The 25,994-nt window shown below is 40.4% G+C and overlaps 1 protein-coding gene across 21 annotated transcripts in view; it reads right to left on the bottom strand.

The window, feature by feature from the left end:
• The window catches only part of camk2g2 (calcium/calmodulin-dependent protein kinase (CaM kinase) II gamma 2), a 59,458-nt gene that overhangs the window by 7,152 nt on the left and 26,312 nt on the right, over nucleotides 1-25,994 (bottom strand). Inside the window, exons 5-17 of one of the 21 annotated variants that reach the window (XM_016670962.1) lie at nucleotides 25,479-25,544; nucleotides 23,188-23,260; nucleotides 19,169-19,271; nucleotides 18,009-18,092; nucleotides 17,416-17,510; nucleotides 15,216-15,338; nucleotides 14,515-14,598; nucleotides 14,364-14,406; nucleotides 12,798-12,857; nucleotides 9,492-9,532; nucleotides 8,867-8,899; nucleotides 4,450-4,494; nucleotides 2,574-2,628 (exon numbers count right to left, since the gene is read on the bottom strand). In XM_016670962.1, the coding sequence (XP_016526448.1) occupies nucleotides 2,574-2,628; nucleotides 4,450-4,494; nucleotides 8,867-8,899; nucleotides 9,492-9,532; nucleotides 12,798-12,857; nucleotides 14,364-14,406; nucleotides 14,515-14,598; nucleotides 15,216-15,338; nucleotides 17,416-17,510; nucleotides 18,009-18,092; nucleotides 19,169-19,271; nucleotides 23,188-23,260; nucleotides 25,479-25,544 (905 nt within the window). Of the gene's footprint in view, nucleotides 1-2,573; nucleotides 2,629-4,449; nucleotides 4,495-7,050; nucleotides 7,129-8,866; nucleotides 8,900-9,491; nucleotides 9,533-12,797; nucleotides 12,858-14,363; nucleotides 14,407-14,514; nucleotides 14,599-15,215; nucleotides 15,339-17,415; nucleotides 17,511-18,008; nucleotides 18,093-19,168; nucleotides 19,272-23,187; nucleotides 23,261-25,478; nucleotides 25,545-25,994 lie in introns of all 21 variants that reach the window. The other 20 variants (XM_016670963.1, XM_007551160.2, XM_007551161.2 and 17 more) reach the window with 20 other exon arrangements.

The raw sequence follows: 25,994 nt of genomic DNA, 5'->3' as shown, positions 1-25,994 counted from the left end.
AGCTGTTACAAAGGAGTAAACGAGCAAAGCGAACTAAAAAAAGAAAACCTTTTGCTGCAGAAAATACCTTAACATCTGCATGTACGTTTGTCCATAAAGTCTTCCATCAGGCGTAGGCAAAATAGGCAGATAAATCTCCAACAAACCATTTTCAGCCTGCTGTCTAAGGCGTCACCCAGGCCCTTAACGCTCGTCCTGTCACTTACTCGCCTGCAGCTTGAAGTCTGATTGATCGGACCCCGGCGTGGGCCCGGAACCAACCGCATATCAAGTGCATTTGGTCCAATTATATGAATGGCCTCTGAGCTTTATTGCACACAGTCGATATTTACAGGGATTTAAAAAGAAAATTGAGAAGCAGAAAACTGCAGTTATATCATCATGCCAGCAGATGGCAATGCAGGATAGGGAGCAGAAACAAGTTTGGTTGAGATTAAAAAGAAGGAAGGAGGACTCCTTTACTTCCTTTTTAAACGGTGAATCATTTAGAAAGGAATTCGGGGTAAATGATGAAAAATCGAAGTTGGCTGTAGAAGGAAGACTGGAACAGAAAATAACCTGCTGGCTTACAGGTGGACGGTGAGGAGATGCAGTCTGCTGCTCTGCCCTGTCCCTGAACTCTCTGTACCAGCAGCCACTGCTGTTTGTCAAGACAAACACACAAAACACACACAGATGGTCCACCGACAGGCAGCCTGAAGACAATAAGCAAGCCCGCAGGATATAAATATCCCAGTTGGTCATTTGAAATGACACAACGAGGAGGAAACTGCGAAATCCCACCAACACTTCAAGCACAACGCACCATGCAAGCTGACAACATCAGCAACGCTCAACACCACCTCATCTGGACCGGGAACAAAATGAAAACACAATGTTAACACATTGCAAAACACAAACAGGTGGGACGTTCCCATTTGGCTCTGCTGACTCACAGTGGCCTTCCTTGATGTTTCCCTGTAGATCAGGGAATTACCCATTTGTTTTAAACAGGATGGATGGAAAGGAATGGAAATTACACAATACTAAATAATATTACTGCACTACTTTACAAATGCATTCACCTCCTTTGAACCTTTTCACATTTTGTCACAATCACAAACTCCAATGTATTTACTAAGATTTTGTGTAGCAGACATGCAAAGCAGTGTAGAATTGTAGACTGTCAGCAAAATTGTCCATTTCATTACAGAAAATCAGAGAAAAGTGTGCTGTGCATTTCTGTTCAGTCCCCGTTACCCCGAAGCAAAGTCCAGGCCAACCACTTGCCAGAATATTAATTAGGATATCAATACCATTTAGGCGACTTCAGAAGTCGCTCAATTGGTCAATCGAGTCCAACTATAAACACAGTAGTTCTGTGAAGGCCTCAGAGGTTTGCTAGAGAGCATTAGTGAACATCGTGAAGATCCTAGATAATGTTGTGGAGACATTTTAAGGAGGAGATTTTAAAAACAATCGCCTGGAAATGTAGAGAATCAACAACTGAAAAACCTACCAAGCCATTCCTGGGCTCAAGATTTGTCTAACCTGCAATTTCCCAATCATTTTCTGTTCAACAACTATGTATCATTTAGCTCCCCTTTCACAATTAAGCACTATTGTGTCTTGGTCTGTCACAAAATGTGCCAGTAAATCAAAGTTTGTCTTTGAAAGATGACAGAATGTAAATGTTTGAGATGCATTCTACAATTTCTTCTCTGATTTCTGAACCAGCTCGGCTTTGTAATTAAGTAGTAATCCACATCATATCCAACATTATGTGATGTATGTCACGTTCATCTCTCGCAAGTTGACATCAGACCAATTTTTGGAACGCAGCTAAGCTTTAAGGAGGCAATGATGTGAAACTCTGCTGGTAATTTGGACCATTTAAGATGTATTTATGCGTTTCTATGGAGCCTGATTCACTTTGGGGCACGTTTTCATGGAGAAGAGTTTCCTTAAAAATGGATAGAAAGTGGGAGAACATATTTATCATCCTTCAAGAAGACTCGGTGACAATGTTCAGGAATTTGTGTTTTTTAATTTATTTTTGCATTGATTCTGCTTACATCACAAACACTCTTCATGTGGCATTAATTTATAGCAAACTCTCAATGTGCCAACACTTGAAGTAACTGCAACATGATAAACTTGGACCTATCTTTCCTGTCCTAACATTTACTAATGGGAACATTGGCATTTTTCAGTGTCTGACATTTTTCAATTATCACAAAAAATACATAAATAAAGAGTAGAAGTATTGTATTGTTTGGTAATGAGGTTTCTTTCCCCCTCCCCCCCAACTTTATTTTCTTAGAGAAAAGCAAACCATTTACATGCAACACTTATCTTTCCCGTGATGCTCATCTCACTACAAAATCCTCAAGACTCCCAGCCCTCACCCAAGCTCTTTGTTGTGGAATAAGAGTTGACAGATGCCTTAAAACACCAACCCTGCAGTCATGCATTACCTCAATACAAAGGAAGGAAACAAATTGTCATTTTCTTTTTCTCCATCTCTCTGATCTGAAAATGCCATAAAGTGAGCCGAAAGAAGCATGCGGAGAACGTGAAAGTTGGACAAGTACCTTTCCTACCTTTCATCTCCTCCTCTTCGGCGTTATTACAGCTCTCTGTGGAGCCCTGTCAAACACGAAGGGTTCACACAAAAAGACACACGGACAAAAGACGAGAGGAGAGTGGGAGGAAGGAGGGGAAGAGAGAGAGAGAGAAAAAGCAAGTCTTTCTTTGATGTTGAGTTTTATGACTGAGACATGATGGACAGCTCTGGACACACTGCCTGTGAGGACACAGTCAACCTGACGGACAGATGGAGGGGTGGATGTCTCCCTCCCAGGAGCACAAACCAGCCGAGGCGGCGGCCGAGGGGACACGCACAGAGCCGCCCGCACACGCCAAGGCAGCAGCGTGACAGATTCATTTTTAATCATTAATTTAAATTGCAAGTAATGTCTGGCCGTGTGCCGGCCGTGTCACCGCTCTTCAAGAGGAAGAGCATGTCGGGTGACAACGCGAGAATAGAGTCAGCATAAAGAATATCTTGTTCGAGTAACACTTTGCGAGCTTGTGAACTAATCTGAGAAGAAGACTGTTTATGTTTTAGTAAAGTCTGATGTTGTTAAAGATGATTTTCACAAAATGTTTTATGTTATATAAATCTGACATTTGTATTTTCTTTAGAAGTTCATAAAGTAGCGTCTACATGAAGGATTTTGTTTCTTTTACTATTTTACTTGGTTGATGAATCTCAAAGCATTTATTTGGATTTTTATATTTGCTTAACTATGTTTCTGGTTAGTGGGAAAATAAAAACTCCTGTTGCATGGATTACTTAAGAATAGCTGGATTTTCAGAATAATCTCAGTATGAAGAGTAAGTTTGAAATTTGAAAGGTTAAGTTGAGCTGACAAGGTTTAGGTAAAGGTAAGCTAGCTAGCAGAGGGCTCACTAAAAAGGAATATATAACACCTATGAAAGGCAAATTTTGAATTCTTCTTGTGTGGAATATTTATGGACATTTGGACATTTACTGTAATTTCAGTGTGAAAAATAAGATAGATATTCAACTGGTGGAATAAAGCTAATGGTCAAAGTCAAGCTAACAGAGCAGGGCTAATTGAAGAGAGCATTTCCAAGATCTAAAAAAGTCAAATACCAACTTGTGGGGAGCATTTATGAACAGTTCATATAATCTAAAATCCAAAATTCACTTACAATTTTAAGTAGTGCAGTCAAGCTAATAGTTCAATATTGCCAAGCTAGCTGCTACCAAGCACAGGACAGTTTCCATGATCCAAGTCAAATCTTAAATTCTCTTTGAGTAGATCATTTACAGACAGACAAGTAAGAGCAGTTCAAATGAGTTAGAAATTCACATGGTAGAGTGAAACAACAATAAAAAGTGAAGGAGAAGGGGCTCCTTAAAAATAGTTTCTAAGTTAAGCTCAATAGTTTGTCGTTCTCATATCTGAAAAAGATACCAAACTCCTAAAAACTAGAAAAAGTGTGACAGCAAGGGGCAAAACAATCAGGGCCTACATGTAACCAAATGTCAAGTATAATTAATGAGGTATGCAAATATTAGACTTTGGGAGAAGTTTAGAAATTTACTCTTGATCGGCCCTGCTCTCCAATTTAAGCTCCATCTAATACATGATATGAACTACTAATAATTACCCTACGCAGCTTCCTTCTAAAGGAAAACTACAATTTTAACAAAGCAGACTGGATTGTAAAAACAAAAAAATATCGTTAACAAAGTATTATTAATTTAATAAAGCGTCAAACAATTTAAGTTAATCCAAAAGAGGCAGAAATATATTTTGCTTCACAAAAACACAATTAAATCTCCATGTTTTGGTGTCTGAGATGTTTTCTTTGTCAATGCGTACTCTGATCAGTGGCATGGGCTGGTGGCTTTAGGTCGGAGGAGGAGCGGCTTACCTTGGTGCCGTCTGCTGGGTTGTGTACAACAGTTGTCTGGGCTTCCTGGGGGGAGGCAGGAGACACTTTACCATGCAGGGAGGGGATGGATGATGCCACGGAATAACAGCATATTCCACGAAAACAGAGACATACAAAACAATCCCAAGTACAAACACAGCAGGGCACAAGAGCAACAGCACAGACACCGTTTACGGTAGATTGTCGAGGCAGAGTTCGTTTTCCCCCGCACAGATTCTGTGGCCAATAGAGTCTCCAAAACGCACAGAAATGAACAAAAACTACACGCATTCACCAACGAGGCCATGACTGAGGAGGAGGATTCTGTAAGACATGCATGCAGTGCAGACTTCATGATGCGTACTCATAACCTGAAAGTTGTTGGAACCGTGTGCGGTTCCATCGATATTCAAAGGCATCATTTTGACTGGAAAGCTCACGATCAGAAGCAGCAGATAAAACGCCAACTACATGCGGCTGCATCTCCCTTCCTTTACAAGTCGTTTTATTTTGAAGGGTCATCCTCCAGAGCAGGGCTAGATCTCCACTCAGCAGAGCTTCAAGCTCATTCACAAGGAGCACCACTTTACCGAGCTCCTCGTTCATCATTCCTCTTAAATTAAATGTCTGCTTTTTCCTCCTGGCAGCGAAGTGTGAAATAATAAAAATTTAGCGTCTTGCACCAGCTAAACTTATTGGTCCGCAAAGTGAGCCTGCTTGAACTGTGAGGATGCATCAGAAATCTGCACGTCGGTTTGATGCCCACACTGTTTGTGCGACAACTCCTCTTCCTCAGTCTGGACCTCGGCCACAGAAACATTCGGCACAAAGACGTTCAAGCGCTCTGAGATTCAAGAAACACACGACACACAGTATTCTAGATTAGTTGCATTTGTGTGTGGTTTAATTTAGCACCGGACTCAACCTGGGAACATGCAGCCCCTTCGCTAACTTGGGATTAAAGAAACGTAGGCTTGGACAGGAAATGGGGAAAGGACACCTGTACAGTGGGCAATCTTACCCTCTTGAGGTTTGCTGCACATGTAACGTTGCTGACTAGAATTGTATTTGAACTGCTTAAAATTTTACTAAAATAATGTTTTTTAAAAGTCCTGACTTTGGATCGGCTGTTTTAATCAGTGAACTCATCGTATGAAGTCATGTTCTTTAAGGAAGTAGTTGGTAGAGAAAGAGTCAAAGTGGTCACTTTCAGTATCAATGATGCTTTTAAAAAGTTGTTTAACAGGGAATCATATTTTCTCCATCTAGTATTCCTTCAGGCTACATAACGCAAGATTCTGAAGAGCTAAGAGGAAGGCTAACTCCGTTTTAATTTTTTAATCTCTCTATCAGGAAAAAAAAGCCTTGAACTTGAAGATGTTGGCAACATTTTGGAAATCTGACTTAATTTCTAGGAAATAAACAGAGAAACAAAGCTAACTATGCTAACCGCTAATAGACAATACTTCATTATTTTTAAATATTTTTGAATCTTCAAAGAATAATTCCCAACGCTGTCATATTAACGTTTGAAATTATTTTTTTTAACCAGGAATGTTTCCCGTGTTTCCTCTGGTATTTGGATCATTTCTCTGACGACGAACCCTAAATCTTTGAGCTTGAAAGAACTCTCTTCCATAACCCTAATTTTTAGCTCCTCCCATAAATTCTCGGTCAGACTCGCCAGGTCCAAAACATTCACATCACCAACAGTGTGAAGAAACAGTATTCAGGTTATTTGCTTAAGAGGGGAATCAACTTGTTGAAGCAATGCAGATTTTAGGGCCAAGCTAAAAAAAAAAAAGAAAAACAAAGAAAAATCTCTCAAATGTTTGTTTAAACCATCTACTAAATGTCTGCTACAATCTAAACGTTTGTACACAGCATGAATAAGAGACTCCTAATGTGCTTTAAGCAACTGACTCGGCTTTCTTTAGTTGTAAAGACTAAACAAAAACCAATTTCAGTTTTATCAAATTACAAATTTCTCAAAATGGCAAAATCTCCATTTCTCTTGTTCAAGAGCCACTCTATTTCATTTTGGTGTTAAAATCTCATCAATAAACACAGGGGCTGCATCCTCCTGCAGTTAATCCATCACTCGACTTATCAAGCTCCTGTTGTACCCAGAAATCCTCCTTAACAATTAGTTTTAATCCAAAAACAAAACAAAAAAAAACAACAAAAAAACATTTTGCCAAAACTGGTAACAACACTCAGGTTACACATTTTGGGCCTACGATACAGGCACCCAGGTGAGCTGGAGAGAACTCAACTAAAGTATCTGTTGTAACCTTAAAATGAAAGTGATTTGTCTGTATGCATGTGTGTGTGTGTGTGTGTGTGTGTGTGTGTAAAACATGAGCAAGGAGAAACAGAGCAGCTGTCCAAGTGTTGAAGCCGTGCAATTCTCCACCAACACCACAAGTTGTCAGTTTTTTTGGGTTGTTTTTTTTTAGGAAGAAAGGCAGAGGAGGACGCGGACAGAGGAGGTTTCACTCAACACAGGGGGCGACACAGAGCAACGAAACACTAAACAGAAGGAAAACATGAAATGAGTTCACGAAAAGCAACGGAAGTGAACGTAAACAGATGTGGTACCATTGGCGCGGACGATGACATGCTGCTGTCTTTGGTGCTGCTGCTGCTTACTACACTGTTTTTACTGTTTCCCTGTGACTGGGGTCAGAGAAACACAACACAGAATGACTCCCGCTAAAGGCGTTCGGCCTCGAACGGGAGCCACAAGGAGGAAAACAGGAACAGAGCTACAACGCGGCTGAGCTATGCACTCGATACGCTAACCCTGCAGGAGATGCGCCAAACGTTTCTCCGCTGCTCACTGCTATGAATCTACCTCCGACTTATTTTGGTTATACTGAACAGTAATTTGTAAACAATGAAAGGTACTAATAAAAGGTTGAGGGAAAAGTGTAGAATAGTAACTAGGCACAAATATTTTAAAACTGAGACATTTTTATTTTGCCTACAGAAAAAAAAAAGAGTTTGGCGTCTGCTAGATGGACTAAAGGATAAAAGAAAAAGAAAAATGTTCAAACAAGTTGAGTTCATCTCACAGGTAAAAAACAACAACAACAAAAAAACAAATCTATGAATCTGAAATAAAGGTGCTAATAATAAACCAGTGCAGGTCTGTGCATGCAGTGAAAGGCCTTGATGAAGGCCCTTCAATCGCAGAGAGGGATGCGTTTATGTCAGGCGCGGTGCGACAGTATGACCTTGACTGAAAAATATCATGGTTTCACTGATTTTTTATTTTTTTTTAAACATAATGCAAAAAAGAAAATAAAGTGCACATGATCTAATGGCTTTCGTTTATGAAAAGGAAAAGCAACATTAATTATTACTGGGCTAAAAGAACAAAGTGACTATCCAATTTTAATAGGCAGTGCTCCTAACATTCACAAAGGGACCATTCGTGCTCAACACTTCCTCCTAAGACTCATTCAGATTATTTTAAACCAGGGGTGTCCAAAGTGTGGCACACGGGCCCATTTGTGGCCCTTTTGGATCATTTTGCGACCTCTGAATGCAATTCAAGACATTTTTTTAGGTTGTCATTTTAAACATTTTGAATGTTGACCTCGTTTGCATTCAGGTTAGTAAAGGACAAAAATCACACACACACAAAAAAAACATCCATAAAGGACAAGTTGAATGAGTTTAAGCACCGTGACTCCCAAATTTGAGTTAGAAAAGGTTTGCTGTAATAACTCAGCAGAAAGTTAGGAAATTACAACACATTCTGTTCGTCAAGTTTTGAATTATTGTATTTAGAGTGTTTCAGTGTGTAAAAAGCACTGAAGGTTGTAATTTACTGTAGAAATCCGCTGAACAAGCCCTAAAAAGCTCAATTAAATCTGAAAAAGTATAGCATTTTCCAACTATTTTGTGCAGGTGACCAAGACAGCTGTTTTCACAGGACAAATAAAAAAAAAATAAATGAGAAGGATGAATTCTCAGACATAAAACGCAAAGATGATACAATCAAAATGTAAATACTGGGACAACGGGGGACATGGCTGTAAAGATGTGGAAAAGTTTGCAGCAGGGAAAAAGTTTCACATCTGTGATGCTTTTGGATTTAAGTTTTAGTGGTTAGCAGAAGAATCACAGTCTGGGCATGTGCCGTTTGTCTGTGGCTAAAACGGCATCATGGGACCAACATGGTGGAAGAGAGGGAGGGAGGGGGGGAGACGTACAGATGTTGGATGTCGGAAATCCAACAGGAAAAGAAAAGAAGAAGAAGAAGAAGAAGAAAAAAAAGACACCGGAAACATCTTTCCCCAAAAGGAATAAAAAAAAGCAAGCAGGATAACCAGACAGAGAGAAAAGAGAGAAGAAGAAGAAAAAAGGCCCAACAAAAAAAAACAAAAAACAACAGAGGCGATCTCACCATCAAACAAACACTTGAGCTGGACTTCCTTTTCTGACAGACGGCAATGGAAAGGAGGAGGAGGAAAAAAACAAAAACAAAGCAAGGAGTCATCGGGAAACAAGGAAAGCATCAGAAGCAGTTAAAAAAAGTGAAGCTGCCAGGTTGATCCCGGAAAGAGAGGAAAAACAAAACAGCTGCACAAGCTTACAGAGGTGAAAACGTGAGACAGAGAAATACTAAAGCTGTAGAGGAGAAAAACAAAAATCAAAAGAGAATCAGCTAAAAAAATTAAAAATAAAAAAATACAGGGAGTTAATATTAGAGAGCAGATGTAGGGAGGGTCCAGAAGGGGAGAGGTGGGTGTCTAATGTTTAAATCGCTTTGTGTAGCAGGAGTTTTATTCCGGCCCTGGTGATCATGGCGCTTCACCGCATGCACTGACTCTCACTCTCAGTCAACATGAGAGATTTTGTAAATTCTGGTTCAATTCTAAACCTAAACACAACAACAAAAACTGAGCAACTAACTCTACATAAAGAAACCAAGCCCTAAAAATACACAATATAAAGACACATTTCTGAAAAATACAGATTCAAATCAGGAGTAAATCACTGCGCGCCCCAACAGGGCTCAGAGAACTTACCTTCACGCCGTCCGACTTTTTGTTTAGCAAGGTTTTGCACGCTGAAAGAAAGTAGGACAAGGAGACGAGGACAGTGTGAGACAGCAAGACAAAGCCGAAGACACGAAAAGTTCACGTCGCGTTCACCTTTTACATCAGCGAGGACGCCGCGGGAAGGATGATTACACCAAACGGCATGACAGCCGCGCCGCAGGGGGCAATCAGACTAATTAAAGACGCTTTGAGGGAGGATCACGACAGGCAGACGACAGCGAAACAAAATACGAGAACGGAAAGGTTCCTGTGCGTCAATTTAGAAGTTTAATCACTTTTTTTTAGAATCTTTAAATATACATTTTTAAGGTTTTCTTACAGGAGGCAGTAACAGTCTCACTAAATGTACTTTAAGCCCATTTTTTTTATTAATCTGCCACTTTTTTTTCCTCCTTTTTAACTTTTCGATGAAAATGAAAAGTTAATCAGTAAAGTTGTGAGATGATTTTACAAGGTTTTTAACTCATTTTGCAAATTTCCATCTGTCGATTCCGCATCTTAAAATGTACGTAATGAAATTGCGTTATAGCAAACAACATTTTCCTAAATAAAGATTTTTTATTTTTTTTTAACATTTTTATTGTAATTATAACTCACGGTTTATAAATTCCAACTGTTTCCAATAATTAGTGGCCATTATTTACAACCAGATTAAAATATTTTGAACCATCGCAACATTTTGTGAAACTTTAAAGACATTTTTCTTTTTTGCTCAGCAGAAACCCCAAAAATACAGCAGTGATCATTAAAGGTCTATTTGTTAAGCTTTTATTTTTTCATACCGCTTTTATTCTACCTCTAAGCATCATCTTTCAATCCATCATAAACTCAAAGAACCATGAACATTTGGAAAGAAAACCCTTAAATAAATTAATTTCTGGTTCAATTTGCCATGTCCATGAAAGAAGCAAAAAAAAAAAAAAAAGTTTCAAACTCAACCAGAAGTGCTCATGTTACTTTATGTAAATTTTTAATGGTACCAACATGCAAACTAAACATGCAAAAACGCACGGCCCTTAAATAAATCTGAAACATAAAACCGTATTTGTGTTAGTCCAGTCCCGGTGAGCCACCCTTACCTTCCGTTCGCAAAGAGGTAAGAGCAGCAGAGAAGAAGAAAAAAGAAAAACAGTGACGCGTTTAATATCTGCATCTTAAGATCTGAACTCAAAACAGGGGAGAACTGCAGGGATGAAGAAGAGTCGGGCTTTCACTTCAACTCAAAACGCTTCCTGAGACCATTTTCACTCGAGTGGTTGGCTCATGCAGCGCAGCATGCAGTAGCATCCACTTCAAAGTCTTCACAGCAAAACGCTGCGGAGGGACGAAACCTCCGGAGCGCCTTTAGTTTCAACACGAATCTGACCTCGATTCAAAAACTGTGATTGATCACATTATATATATATATATATATATATATATATATATATATATATATATATATATATATATATATATATATGATTCATCAGAGCTAATGAGGGAAGCCTGCTATTATCAGAAAAGTGTGGAGTGCATATATTCGGCTTATTTGCAAAACAAAGACTGCACCTGTGGGTGATTTCATGTCAGGTCTGGTTATTAATACTCCAGCAGGTTATGGGTTTCTCACTGAATACTGTACGAATCGTCATCTGAAAAAAAAAAAAAAAAAAAACTTCAGCTGTCGGCAGCTGAAGTGACAGGCCAGGCAGGAACAGCGTCATTCAGAGAAGCAGCCGAGAGGCCCCTGGTAACTCCAGAAGGGCAGCAGAGATTCGGTGCTCCGGTTTCAGGGAATCTGTTATGTTCCCTCCACAAATCTTTTAGGAGAAGCGTTGAAAGGAATTGTTAAAAAAAAAGAAACAAAATAAAAACTAAAAATGCTGTTGCAGTTTGCCACAAGACAAACAGCAAACAGCTGTAGTACCTCTGGGAAAAAAAAAAAAACATGGTGGAAATTTAACGCTGCACCTCAACCTGAGCCCACTGCCACCGTGGTTAAGCTTGGTGGTGGCAGCATCATGCTATGGTGGTGCTTTTATTTGGTAGGTTTGGAAACTTTGATAAGAATCCCGGTAGAAAACCTGCTGGAAGCTGCAAACGACTGGAAACAATATGGTTCAACCTTAAAAATACAGGAAGAGCTACCATAGAACGCATATTCATGTGCTAGAATGGCCCAGTCAAAGTCCAAACAGAAATTTATTTGAGAATCTATGATGAAATTAGCTTTCATTTTATTTTATTGAACTATTTTGCAAAGGTTCTGCGTAAGAATTTCTGCATCTCTGTGATTGTATCGTGGTTCCACAAAGGGGGCTGAACACAAAAAGCACGCCACACTTTTCAGATTTTTTTCATTTGAAAATAATCTAAAAACTATGTGTTCTTTCTCTTCTACCGCACACTTATGCATTGTTTTGCGCTGTTTTACTCGCACTATGCAATTTTCCATGAGCTGACACAAATCTCCCGCCTGTTTTTTTTTTGTGTCTTTTTTCCTTCTGATGACGACAGAAGCGCTGTGCTCGAAGCACACAGACACCGCCAGGCTCCGTTTTAGCTTAGCCCACCAAACGTAAACAAGAAAGCAGGCAGAAGAGCAGAGACGACCAAAGAAAAACGGCCGACAGGAGAAACACTTTGCATTCTGTTCATCCAGTTTTCCATGCGGGATGCCAAACCGAAAGTCCTCAAGTTGTGAAACATGCTTGGCTGCCAGAGCCATGCTGAAGGAAGGTGGCAGCAAGCAGGCAGGCAGGTGTCGGTTCTCAAATGAGTCAAAACCGCTCATGTTTTTAGTTATGTTTAAAATATAAAAGGCGTTAGGGTGAGAGAGTGCAGCAGCATCCCTTGCGTTAATGCAGAGCTGTGGCTTCGATAGGCGGCAGCTGGAAGGAGGACACAGGGTCATGCTGAGGGTGGGAAGGAGAGGAGGGGGGGGCGGGGAGAGAAAGGGGGCTTCAGGTAAACCACCGCCGGATTCTGCACAGGAAATGAAAACATCCTGACCAGGAAAGGAGGAGCACTCATTAGAGCGTCAAGAACAGCAGCAGCAGCAGCAGCAGGAGACCCGAAAGGTCAAGAGCCAAACTTCAATCTGCGCTTTTCCATTGATGAGCTCGTGTTTGAGTGTGTGAGAGAGACGCCTCTGTGCTGTGATGACCACAGTGCATCACTGTGCAGGCAGCAGGCGGAGGCCAGGGGTTTGGAGGGGGGTGGGGGGGGTTTCAAGCAGCCGCATGCCGGCAGTCCGAATACGAATCGCACACCCGCTTCTAGCAGACGTACCTTCCTGAGCCATTGCTGCCGTGCTGGTGGTGGCGGCAGGGCTGGTGTGCTGCCGTCCCACTATCGGACAGAGAGGGGGATTCCTCCAGTTACAGTTGTGCTCGGAAGTTTACACAAGCCTGGCAAAACGTCTAATTTTCACCACATTTATTTCCCCCAGAGAACGTGAATGATACAAAAGTTTTCTTTCGCTCACGATTAGTTGTTTGGCGGAGCCGTTTTGACGTGAAACTCTGTATTGCGTTGGCTCTTTTTAAGTCGCAGTGAAAACAGAAACTACCCAGACGACTCAGATTGACTTGAAGCCTTCCACCTACGTCATCCTCTCGTGTGGTAAAACCTGGCGTTGAAGGCAAAAAGCCTCCAGTTATTATGTAAGATGTTCCTAAATCTGAGGTTAGGAGACAGAGATAGCCTGACCCAAAGTTCAGGTTGGGGGAAAAAAAAAAAACTGATTTGCTTGATGGCCAGGGCTTCTCTGGCGCATTTCAGAATCCTACAATATTTGCCCTCGACTCACGCTGCGGTTACAACAAGCAACGAGACGGAGCTGGAAGACGTTAAGCAAAAGCTGAAAACAGGAGAGGTTACACTGCTTACTTAGATGGTGGTCTAAAAACGAAAGCGGTAAAATCTTAATTAAGATAATACATTTTGTCGAGCTCAGGCGTACGACCCGGTTTCGGGTCGAACCGGGCTTGGACACTAAACTATTTCATCATAATATCACGGTGGAACGTCCAGGTACATCACTTATTTTGGACGAAGGTAATCGCTTCAAGCAACGTTGATTCAGACATTTTTAGGTGTGTATGTGCCAATAAATTGCAGCTATTATCTTTTTTTTTTGTTGTTTTTAGATTAATTATAATTACATTGTCCTGCCGATTCTTTGATAATAAAAAAAATGCAAGCATCTGGCTGGAAGCTAGAAAGCAAACCAATCACGTTACTGTTCACATCCCTCCCCTCAAGGCAAACTCTTGATCAGGGGTGTTTAGGTACTTTCTCTATGTAAACCTCTGAGCACCACTTCACTTTCTACCATAATGCATTTCATCGCGCAGAGCGATTATTGAATTTCAACATTTTCCAAGTTTCACTGCAATACTCCACTCTCTTCAATTGGAAGTGAAGCAGCAAATGGAATAAAACACTCAGAGTTTAATTACATAATCTGATTATTTCCTTATATGGGGGAAAAAAAAAAAAAAAAAACTTTAAGTGATGCGGAAATGCATCGAGTCTGTTGTCTTCCATCTCGTGGTTGACAGTAATCCGCTGGAGCCGCGTTGCTCGCGTGAAAGCATGTAAACACATAGTCGATAGCATTAGCGCGTCGGCCTGCCAGGCCATCATTCAAACACAGCCTGAGCTCTCAGTGATCGAACTGTTTACCGTGACGAAACCTAAGCATACCGTGTGAAACGGAAACTGTGCCGTCAAGAGGAGGAAGACAGCAGCAGCAGAGCAATGCTGACGTCTCATTTGCCGTGTATAATCGATACGAGGTTTGCGGCTGTTTTAAACGCGGGCATAGCTTTAAAACGAAAGCGCCGAGCTCACCTGAAAAGTTCCTGGATACCAGCATTGTTGTGAGGATAGCTCCCTGTATTCAAGACAATCAAATAAATAAATAAATAAAATGTCATACCTTGTAGGTGTTTATATATATATATATATATATCTGAGGACCTTTAATCATCTCAACACTCACCTTAAGTTTTCTCCTGGCGTTGAACTTGCGCAGACATTCAACGGTTTCTTGACGATGCATCATGGAGGCAACAGTGGAGCGTTGCTGCGCGTAGAGAAGTCGCGTTATTACAGACTCATTCACCTTCATGAAAAACATCCCTAAATACAAACAGTAACTTCTGTGACTTCATGGAAATAAAAAAGAAAAAAAGAAAAGAAAAAAATAAGACTGCGTTCTGGCCAAATAGACGCACAACTATCGTGGCGACGTTGTGTAAATGGATCGCCACGAATGGCATTCGAGATTTTTGCTCCCGTTTTTAGCTTTTCACCAACACATCTGAGGAAACGGTCACCCAGTGATACTGGGTAACGCTTGTTTTAGTAACATAAATAGACCGTGGTGAAAAATATAAAGTTGAGAGTCGTCAGCACAGTTACATGCAAGCGATGTTCTGAGCTGGTGGGACGAGAACAGGACCCTGAGGAACTCCACATGTGATTTTTTTATTTGCTCAGATTTCTAATCTCTGAATGACTCAAAACAAGTCCTTATCTGTTAAATAAGATCTGAATCAATCTTGTACAGTAGACTGAAAATCATTGAACAGATTTCTTTCTTATTATAGAGAAATACATTTCCTGTTTTTCCCAATCACTCAAAAAAAAAAGAGCTAAAGCTCCCGGAGGCATTTCCTCGGATGTAAAAGTGTGACTTACGCAGACCCAGGGATGCTTGAGGGCCTGGTCAGCAGTGATTCTTTTGGCAGGGTTAATGGTCAGCATCTGATTGATCAGATTCTTGGCCTCGGGGGTCACCGTGTCCCACTCTGGGGACGGAAACTGAAAGGAAAACGAGGCAAAACGAGGCAGTGTTAAATAAGGAGAGGATGAGAAATAATTGGAAACGATTTTTCATAAAGAGCCTTTTACAAAAAGGTTTTATACTATACAAGTTGTAAAATGTGGTAAAATAAATAAATAAATAAACAAATGCATACAAAAATGAAATATAGACGTTGAAAAAAATGATAGAGAAAAAAAAATGAAGTAAAAAAAAAAAAAAACAACCTTGTACCAACAAAGTTAGAGGTGCCAGTAAATGTTTAGCATTACCATAAAAGACATTTATTTTAGCTGCTAGTCACTGAAAAAAATGAAAGAAAAAAATATTAAAAGTATCTTGTTGACAGAAATGTTATTCAAGAAGTGTAAATTACTGGGTGCTTGCCTCAGCCACTTCATTTCTTTTTATGCACAATCATTAGATGTGGTTACTTCAAACTCTGAAAATTAACACAGGCAATAAATTCTCCTTTCCCAGAGGATTATATGATCTAATAAATATGCTCATTGCTCTGTGATGGAGCATTTCTTCCCTCTACAACAGCATGGAAATCCTGCAGTAACAAGCAGAGAGTAATTAAAACCTAAATTTACATTTCTACATCACTCCCAAGACTTAAATCCGAGCTTCTCAGTAGACAGGACTTGATCTCCGTGCTTGATTGTTTTGCACCACTCGGATCATTAAGATACAAATATGAAATGACGTTAAAGTTTTGTCGCTTTTCAGGTTTCACAAACAAGACTTTATGGGCTTTAGTTGACGCAACTTTTGATGCTTACATTTGAATTTCAAAAAAGGAAACGCCAGGAAGTCATGATGGAGTTCACAGATGTGAAATGAATGCTTTAGAGCAACATTTTTCACTAGGCATTGCTGAGCAAATAGTGCAACTCCAGATAACGTTGTGAAGCCAAAGTGGAGCTGATGGGCTGCGTCTAACTTTTGGAACCAACTTTATACCAACTTAGACATTGTTTTAGTGTTCAAGTCTTCACTACGACGCTCTGCAGAGGAACCAGGGATGTCGCATTGATTTGTGGACGCACACGTTAAATAAAGGTGTGAGTGGATCGGAACAGCAGGTGTGAAAAGCAGACGCCCGTCTGGGGATAAAATTTACACCCATCGGTTTTCAGGTTTAATGCATCTATTAAAATGTATCCATTAGCGATGAGACAATCTACACTTTCAAAAAACACTTTCTATCCATTTATTTCAGGGGGTTATTAATGCCGTAAATGTGTAATTGTTAAACAATACAGACCAAACGGAGCTGGGACGGTGCAGCCAAATTTGCAGTACCGTAATCCCGCCACACGTTGTGCTATCAGAAAAATTCCAACCGTTTCTGAAAGGGGAAATGTTGCGCTTTCCAGCCAAAATCAAGTTATTACGGTAATTTCACCTCCTTCGTAGCAGGGAATGAAATTAATCTCAGGGGCGCTCTTTTAATAGACGGTAAATTGCGAAAATAACTTGCTTGATATTGAAAGTTCCAGTTGTTATGGATAAATGGGCAAAAAATATTTACTCACAGGACATTTAAAGAACTGCGTACAATTAATCAAAAATATCTAAAACTTAGGTACTGAAGGATTAAACAATACCTATGGCTGCTCATTGACGAGCGCCACTAAAGAGGGTAGCCCGGCTAAACAGGTGTGGCAAACAACAGAAATGCCAGGTAAAGATGGTGAAGCCGCAGAAAATCAAAAATGCCAGCCAATTTTAAATTAGTACAACTTACAAATTACACATTTGAGACAGAAAAATACTGTAAACGTGGAGGTCCAACTTCAACAGCCTCAGGTTCTGACCCGTCTTTGACCAAGAGCTCCAAAAGTGATGAGCAACTTTGTTCATGCCATCCTTAGCATTTCATGTACAAATTCCAGATTTTTCAGCTTTCCAAAGTTCCCATTCGTTTCTTTTTACTTTTTAATATAACATACTAAAATTCATAACACATTTATGGAGTTAATGTTTTGCAAAAATGCACACAGCAGTAAAAGGTGAGGGATAGAGGTTAGAATGATACTGTAATACAAGACTATGACAAGTAATACACACATCATAGGCGCCAGCTTTGATCTGTTGATACAGTTTGTGTTGGTCCTCGTCCCAAAATGGAGGGTATCCCACTAGCAAGATGTAGAGGATCACACCTGGAAAAATTCACAAAAAAAAACAACACAAAAAAGTAAGTATATTTATATTAAAAAAGCAAGTGAAACATAGTATTTCATAACGGCCCTGAACGGCAAACATCAAAAGTTGGAAATGGAGGAAAAAAAATACAAAATCCATGTGGCTTTCAAAACCATCAGACACAACGGTTTAGTCCATTCAGGGGTAAATGTAAGACTATCAAATGATAAATGATTCCTCTTTGAATTTATACAGAATTTAAAAAAACTTTCACATTTAAAAAATTCAACAACCTAAAAGCTGGAAGATGAAATGAATGAGTTTCATTTGAACAGCGCAGGATTCCTTGTTAAGTTTCATCAGATGGAAGGATAAGACAGAACATAAATAAATAAAACAAACAGACATGAAATTCATGGGAACATGAAGTAAAAAATGCATTCAGTTTGAGATGAATGGGCTGTGTGTGTAATCTGAAAAGAAAAAAAAAAACAATTAAAAAACATTTCTCTGACCACATGCCCAGATGTCCACCGGCTTGCCGTACGGATCCTTTCTCAAAACCTCGGGCGACAAATATCCAGGAGTTCCAGCGAAACCTGTCAAAGACAAAGCCATCTCTGTGGAAACCGTTTCAAAGAAAGCTAATAAAGAAGCTAATAAAGCTGGGGGGAGATCAATACGTCTGTGGGGTCAAAGGTCCTTTTGATAAAATACACATTTCTCATTTTTCCCATGCAAAACGTGGGAGCTGCTGTGTAATCTAATCTCAGTTTTGCACTATCACCTGGACAGAAATTTTCAGCAAGAATTGACAATGCACAGGTGAGTCTATGATAATCTTATCCCTACTGCAAATTTTTAGATTTAAAAATAGATTTGAAAATCAGGTGTAGTCTCAAACACATTTGACTCAACCAAACACAAACTGCACTGATTCCAACAGGTGTGCTTAAAACAGAGCAACTCAAATAAATGAACAGTAGACGGTGTGTACGGTTTTTCAAAAATAAATTTCCAAAAACGTTCAGGAAAAAAAAAAAAAAAAAAAGAAAGAAATCCTCGACTTGCATAAACAAAATGTTCCATGAGGAGCAGCTAAAAGTAAAATCCACAACTTTAAAGTTAAAAGAAGAGTGTCTGTATATCATAGTTGCAAACACAGGACGCCATCAAGGACAGCCATCAGATTTCAGATGAAGGTGGGCAAATAAATTCAAGTACTATCAAGTGGGAGGAAATATACCTTCAATGTTTCCAGGGGAGGAAATCTCTGGGCACACAAACCCAGAGCTGGACGGCTCCTGGACTAAAATGAGCCGGGAGTGCTGCCAGGAGCTGGCGTCCAGGTATAAAACAGGCTTGATGAACACCACATCATAAAAAGGCTTCACTTTCTTTTATCTGGACCACCATTAACAGCAGTTGCCCGCATCTACATCGTCTTGGGCTCAGCACACTCAACATTAACCGCCAAGTACTAAACATGGTCGTCAGGAAGAGGTTGAATCATTTTGAGGCTGTGGTGGTCGTCAAATGTGGCCTTAGGTGTAGCTGCACGCGGACTTTTAAAACACTTGAATCTCTTCAACTGGCCTTGACGAACACACTTGGAGGAAATGCTGCTGCGGCGCGCCAACGCTGCAAAAGGAAGCAGGAAGCGGCCGTTTCTTACCGAACCACGCCTGCTGGTCCCCCTGCACCTCGATGGCAAGTCCGAAATCCGCGAGCTTCACAGCTGCTCCCTTCATCTTACTGGCGAGGAGAAGGTTTTCTGGCTGCAACACACGCAGGCGGATCATTTGAGAGGACCAAACCCAAAGTGAAGCAGCAAAGCTCCTCTCTCTCTCTCTCTCGCTTAGTTTTACTTTGAAATGTCAGAAACTCAAATACAGGAACACAGTTTCGACTGTAAAACAACAGACAAGCCATATATCTTCCTTATGGGGGAAAAAAAACATTAAATACCGCAAAACAGACTTTGGCAGAATGATGAGCAACAACAAGAAGATGTGTGTAATTAGTGGCAGTAAGCACGGATCCTCCTTCCAGAAATGTCTCGTCACTAGAGAGAGCTTTAGGATGACATCTACATCCTTACTGAAGCGTGATGAGGTTGAGTTGGTTACTGACGACTGCCTGAGAGGAAGAGCCTTTTCATTTAGATGCCATGGTATTTACCCCAACACTTTGACCACGTCTTGTTTTGTCACATCATCAGGCATAAAAGCCAGGCTTTGGAAAAGGTTAAAATTTCTTACGTCGCTTCAGAAAAACACAAACAAGATGACCACTTTTTACAGTTTTAGATGATCATCATCGAAGGGCTGCACAGTATATTATGGTTATATCGTCATCGCAGTGATGAAAATAAGCATGTGTCACAATATTTACCAATAATATCCCTGCTGCAAGAATTCTTAATATCTTAGCTTTTTTTTTCTCCCACTCTTACAAAACTTTGAAATATTTTTCGGGACACAGATCAACCCTCAGGTCTAACAGATTTTGTGTTTAATTTTTTAGTTTTTCTCCATTTTGTGAAGCGACTCCAAAAAGCTGGATGGAGCACCAGAATGGTCTCTGCCAAAAACAATTCTGTCGCTTTATGTGATCTTTAACAACTCGATTATTGTTTGAATTTGACATTTGATGTTTTCTGACTCTTGGCTTTCTCGCAACATTTTTGCAAAAACCCGACGACGTCTTTATTTCACTAACTCGGGTACCGACGTACACAGATTTTCAGAACACCTTTTCTTTCGTTAAGATGTGGTGACTGTGGAGGCCACCGAAACATGTCATGTTATCCCCTCATCAAAAACAGGAGTTTTTGCCTCGACTCCTTCATGCTTGTTTGAGAAATCCTATAATCTCCCCTGGCAACTGTTCGGCTGTGCAAAACGCCCAGCTGGAATTGGCACCGCCTTCCAGACGCAGCTCCTCCTTGAAGCTGCCTCGCAGAGCAGCCCTCCTCCCCACCACCCCCACTCCGCTCCTTCAGACTAGCCAGCAGCAGTTAGCAAACACCTGATGGATCTGCACATAGGAACTTCTTCTGGAGCTTTTAACGAGACAGAGGCTCGATTTCAAGGTGTTAAATTACAAAGTAAGTTTTCTTTGAAGTCATATTTGATATCTATAGTATTTTTATAACAACTGAAGTTAACAGTTGTTACTTGATTATGCTATAAAATGATTCTATGTTCCTGGAAAACGCATCAAGAACGAGAGGAGGGCAGTTTCCCTGTACGACCCCAATTATTTATGCCAGATATTGTGGTGTGGATTCTCCGGTTGTCACATGACCTTTCACCTGAAGTCTACTTGACCATTAATATTAAACCTCTGCCAACATAACCGCACATAGCACTTTGGTAGCCACCTTCTACATTTTCTTCCACAACCAAAGTTCAAACCGGTTGATCTTTGTATCTAGCATCTGCTACGCTTGTAAGACCAGCGTAGTCTCTCCTCGGTCTGCTTCTTTTCACATGTCAGCCTTCGTCATCTAGCCGCACATCCTTCATTTCTCCTACGACCTCCTCCTCCTCCTCCACTGCCCGCCCTTCAAGCCCATGAGGCCCTGAGCCGACAATAGGAAATAAAGAAGAAGGGGGGAGTGAAGGAACCAGACAGCTTTTCTGAAGCAACAGAACCAGACATGCAGAGATAGATAGATGGGAGGTGGCATAATGAGTCCCTACACCGGCGCCGCAGCAGCCGGGTGACCTCACCCCCCTCTGTTGCCATGGCAACCCTGCCTGCCACCAGCATTCAACTCTTTCCTCTCTAATTCCCCAACACCCCTCTCCTCTAAGCGTGCGGCCCTCCCAAGATGGCAAGAAGGCAAAAAACATATGAAACATGTGCAGGAGGTTGAATTTGTTCGCACCGGTTCAGTTTTCCCGATTCCTGAGCGCAGAAGCTGCTTCCTTTCCTCTGTGTTCTTGGAAAAATACACGCAGTGTTTTTATTGTTTTTTTTTTTTTCTCTTATGTTTTAAGAACTGTTCCAGCAAAAACCTGAAAATGTACTGCCTTGACACAACCTTAACTGGTATTTCTGGGCCCCCCAAGTAATTTTCGATACTCTACACAGAGTCCACCATAAATCAATGCAGCTACATGACTAAGGAAACATCAGCAGGATGTTGGTTAGGTGAACAATGAATCACAATCTGATCAAGACGAAGAGGCAATTCATCTTGTTTTGTCTTTGACAAGTGCTGCCATTTTAACATCCATTAAACCTTTTGGTCTGTCTGTGAGAACACAAAAAGTAAGAAAATTGTTTTTGGCTTTGGCACCACCTGAAAAATATCAAGCATAAAAGGCAAGAGGCAGACTAACAGACTGGATAGTTTAGCACTGATGCCAGATTTCTAGAAGCGTTTAAAGTTTGTCAGACATTTAGTCAGTTTGTGAAGATTAAACAGGAAAAGATTTTACCAAGAATGCCGCAAAAATATTCTCAATCAGCCAAATACCGTCACATCTCATGAGCTGTGTGCATCGCTACGTCCCTTGCGGCTACACAGCTAATATTGACAGATCAATGTTAGTGTTCGTTTGCTCTCGTGGTTGAAATTTTACCTCAGAGTTACAATTTTACGTCTGCATAAGCACACATGCATACATCAAGAATGATGAAATGAAACTTGTTTTTTTTTTTTTTCCTGTGTGGTGCTTTAACCTTCCCGTTTAAAGAAACATTCCTGAAAATTTATTTGGAGGCATTTCGTCCACACAAGGACGTCCGTTTTATTTCACTTTAGTTTTGCAAGTACTTAAAATTTCTTTTAAAAATGAGCTGAATGCAGTAGCGGCGCAGCATAAATGCTTGGAAAGACAGGTGTGTATTAAAAGCATCTCTCCACAGTCACCTTTTATCATTTCTGCCATCTTGTGATATTTGTATTCATGAGCGAACGTACAAAGAAGGAAAAAAAAAAAAACAAAGAAAAATCTGCATGAGCTGAAAAGTGTCCTCACTTTTCAGAGGACACATTTTTTGCACCGTCACAAAAAGAACAACAGAAGCATGCTGAATTACTTATTCAAAGAGAACTGAATTATTTAAAGCTAAAAGTTTGAGGCTGAATTAAGGTTTGACGAAACCACGAGCGGGCGCAGGTATCGGGCTTTTTCAGTCTGGGAGTTTTAAATCAACCTCGTCGTGTTTTCAAATCAAAGCCCCTGCAGGTGTGAGGGCGGGGGGAGGAATCTGCTCCGAAAGGTGTGCAGTTTTTTCCATGCGGTAACCAGTAACTGGCCGTCATCTAACACACACACACGCACACACACATGTGCTATTAATAGCAGCTGGTCTGCTTTCGTCACTCCTCGGCAGTGCAGCAGGAAGGAGCGGAGGGGGACAGATTAGAAAGGGTGGAGAGGAGGGAACGGGTAGAGGGGGGGGGATGAAAAAAAAGGAAGAAGGATATAGATGTAGAGTTGCCATGAGAGTTGGAGAGCAGAGAGGGAAAAGCTGCCGAGGCGAGCGATGACGCGCATCCCAGAAGTTCTTGACGTCACCGCGTGACGTCCGTGCGGCGCAGGCCGAGACCTGTTGTGCATCCGTCCGCCCGGCGCGCCTTTCCACCGCACTCGCGCGCCCCGGGTGTGCGGGGCGTTTACTTTGCCGGATGCAATAAAAAGCTCTTCTAATATTCATCGGTGTCTGGTAGCTCACCTTGAGGTCTCTGTGGACGATATCGTGCTGGTGGATGTGACTGATGCTCTCCAGGATCTGATTGATGCAGTGGCTGAAAGAGACAGCAAGGCAAGACACGTCGGTCAAACCGCGGCGCCACGACGACCGATATTAAAGAAAAAGAAGAAGAAAAACAAAATAAAACACACACACACACCAAGTGACTTTAAAATATACAGACTAGATTTTAAGGACATATAGAAAAACTTCAAAACAAATAAAATTATCTGGCTTTTTGGGCTTTCATAATAACACAGGGGCTGATTTGAAAAATAACAAATGAGCCTCTCCTTGGGAAGACGACCTGGAATATGGGCAGCAAATTGGTTACAAATATCCACACTCAGCAAATTGAGAGCATCAATTCAGCTCTGGCTTCTGTCTTAATAGCCCGTGATGAGTCGAGTGATGTAAACCATATTGAGCAGATAGTGCTCTCATGCAGATACGCGAGCTCTAATGGGCTGCAGGAAGGAATCATCGAGCACTAAAAGGCCGAGCAGAGGACATTTGTTTCAGCTGGAGTTAAATGTTTTGAAAGCCAACGAAATAAAGAGCAACAATTTGTGTTACATTAATTGAAGTTGCCGTGTAACTTAAACGAGAGCATAAAAGATGATGTGGTCTTGATTTCAGAAGCCGTTTTAGCTAAAGCGGCTGATGCTTCGTGTTTCCAGCGCAAAACCAAACATTTGTCTTAATCTACAGAGAATAACTTCAGCTTCGCTCCCTTCCAGTTTAAATATCGTCACGTTAAATTTAACCAGCTCAGATATCACAATACGGTTTATGTGAGAGGAGCGAGTCATTAACCTTCGCATTTGAAGTCAATATAGTTGCATGATCTGAATGGTTCCTGCCTCAGACGTGACGGCCTGCAGTCCTGTGTGAATTTCAAAGTAAAATCTTAAGCTGAGGAGGAAAGAATCGTTAGGAATGAAAAAAAAAAAGAAGAAATAAACGTCTTGTAATAAGCTGTAATAAAGACTAAAACTGCTTATGGTCAAGCACCACCGTTTATTTGGTTGTACTGCTGGACGGCACCGTGTTAAACCCAACCTACCAAAAAAAAAACAAAAAAAAAAAACACAAAATCTCACACTTAAAGGGAATATTTTCATTCAGAAACGGACAAATTTTTTAAAATATTTTTATGATTAGTATTTGGTTAAGATGCTCGGCGGAGGGAGTCACTTTGATAACTTTCCAAAACTACTTAAAAACATCTATTCAGAGTTTAATACGATATACACAACAAACTTAAGGTAAGGTAATTTTATTTATATAAGGAATTTTCAGCATCGACGCTGAGTTCAAAGTGCTTTACGTGAATTAGAAAGAAATACAAACAAAACAAAAACCAAAGGAAAAAAAAAAGTATAAAACTACATATCTGCTCCCCATGCTTCGAGTAGTCTGTAATTTATAAACTAGTAGGGCTTAAAACAATGCAGCACCAGGTGAATTTTTCAATTCATGTCCACTCCAACCCTCACCAATATCCACGAGTTATGATCATGACCCAAACATGAAAGCAAATCTCAAACTTTCTGATGATCATCTTGATTATCTCGTCCCACATTATGACCACAGACTTCTCTACATATATGTTGCCTTCGTTGGACGTTGCATATTACTGATTGTCTACACATGTTTTTATACTGAAATTATTATTATTTTAAGTTGATGTCATTTCTAAAACCTAGTTAAGAATTTAGAGGCAAAGTGCTAAATTACCACAACAGCCTACTGCAGCATCTGACAACAACCTAAAAATAGGAGAACAGCTTTGTCATGATTTATTCATGAAATTAAATTTAAAAAGTCTGAGTCACTCGGTCAGAAGTTAAACTCAACCAGCAGATTAGTAGCACAGTTGAAACCGTAAGCACAAACTACATTAACCAATTCTGTCGTCAGAACATTTCGTGCTTTCATAACTTCTCTGCGTTGACAAAAAAAAAAAGCCTCCACTAAAACTTGCGGAGAGTTCAAAGTTTCAAGCTATAGATTCATATTTAGACTCGTAGCTAAACAGTGTCATAAAAAAAAAAAAACATCGACAAGTAAAAAGGTGACAAATGAGCCACTAACAGGTTTTGTTTTTTTTAAATATGCAACACTTCTGCATTACACTGACGTACATTTTCAGTCAGCAGGATGCCTCTTCTGGCATCACATGAATGTCTTTCAAACAATACAATAAATTTAAAAGATGATTGTGGAGTATCTGATGTGGCCTCAATTTGGAGAAAACCGTCATGATTTACCTGGCATCCGCCTCGCTGTAGTACTCCCTCGCAACGATGTCCTCAAACAGCTCTCCTCCGGTGACGCTGCAGAGACGGATGCAACAATAAGTTAGTCGGCATGTTTATTATTAGGGAACTTCTTGTTTTCTCTCTTTAAATAAAAGTACCTTTTAAGGGGCTCACGCAAGATGTTTTCTGTTCGCTTGTGGTGACACGTCTGAGGTTCAAGTGAAGCTCGGTTTGTGCTTCAAGAAGCCACTTAGCATGTTACCGACGGCTTTTATCTGTTCTAAAACATAATCTAATGCTTAATTCATTTGTTCCGGTCTATTCGACGGAGCAGCGGGTGCGACATCAACGCAACTGAATAGATGAATTTATTCTTTATGCTAAATTTTACAAGTAAACGCAACAGAAAGACAGATTTTTGCAGTTTTTCTGTGCGTTTTCATTAGATATCTCTGCAGAACAATGACAGAAATGCTACAAAGAAATAACAATAACAATAATAGTAAAAAATATATATATTTTTGT

The sequence above is a fragment of the Poecilia formosa genome, unplaced genomic scaffold, assembly GCF_000485575.1.
Source record: "Poecilia formosa unplaced genomic scaffold, Poecilia_formosa-5.1.2 Scaffold40, whole genome shotgun sequence".
NCBI classification, from domain to species: Eukaryota; Metazoa; Chordata; class Actinopteri; order Cyprinodontiformes; family Poeciliidae; genus Poecilia; species Poecilia formosa.
Note: the sequence above shows the minus strand (reverse complement) of the source record. Positions and strands in the feature narration are given on the sequence as shown.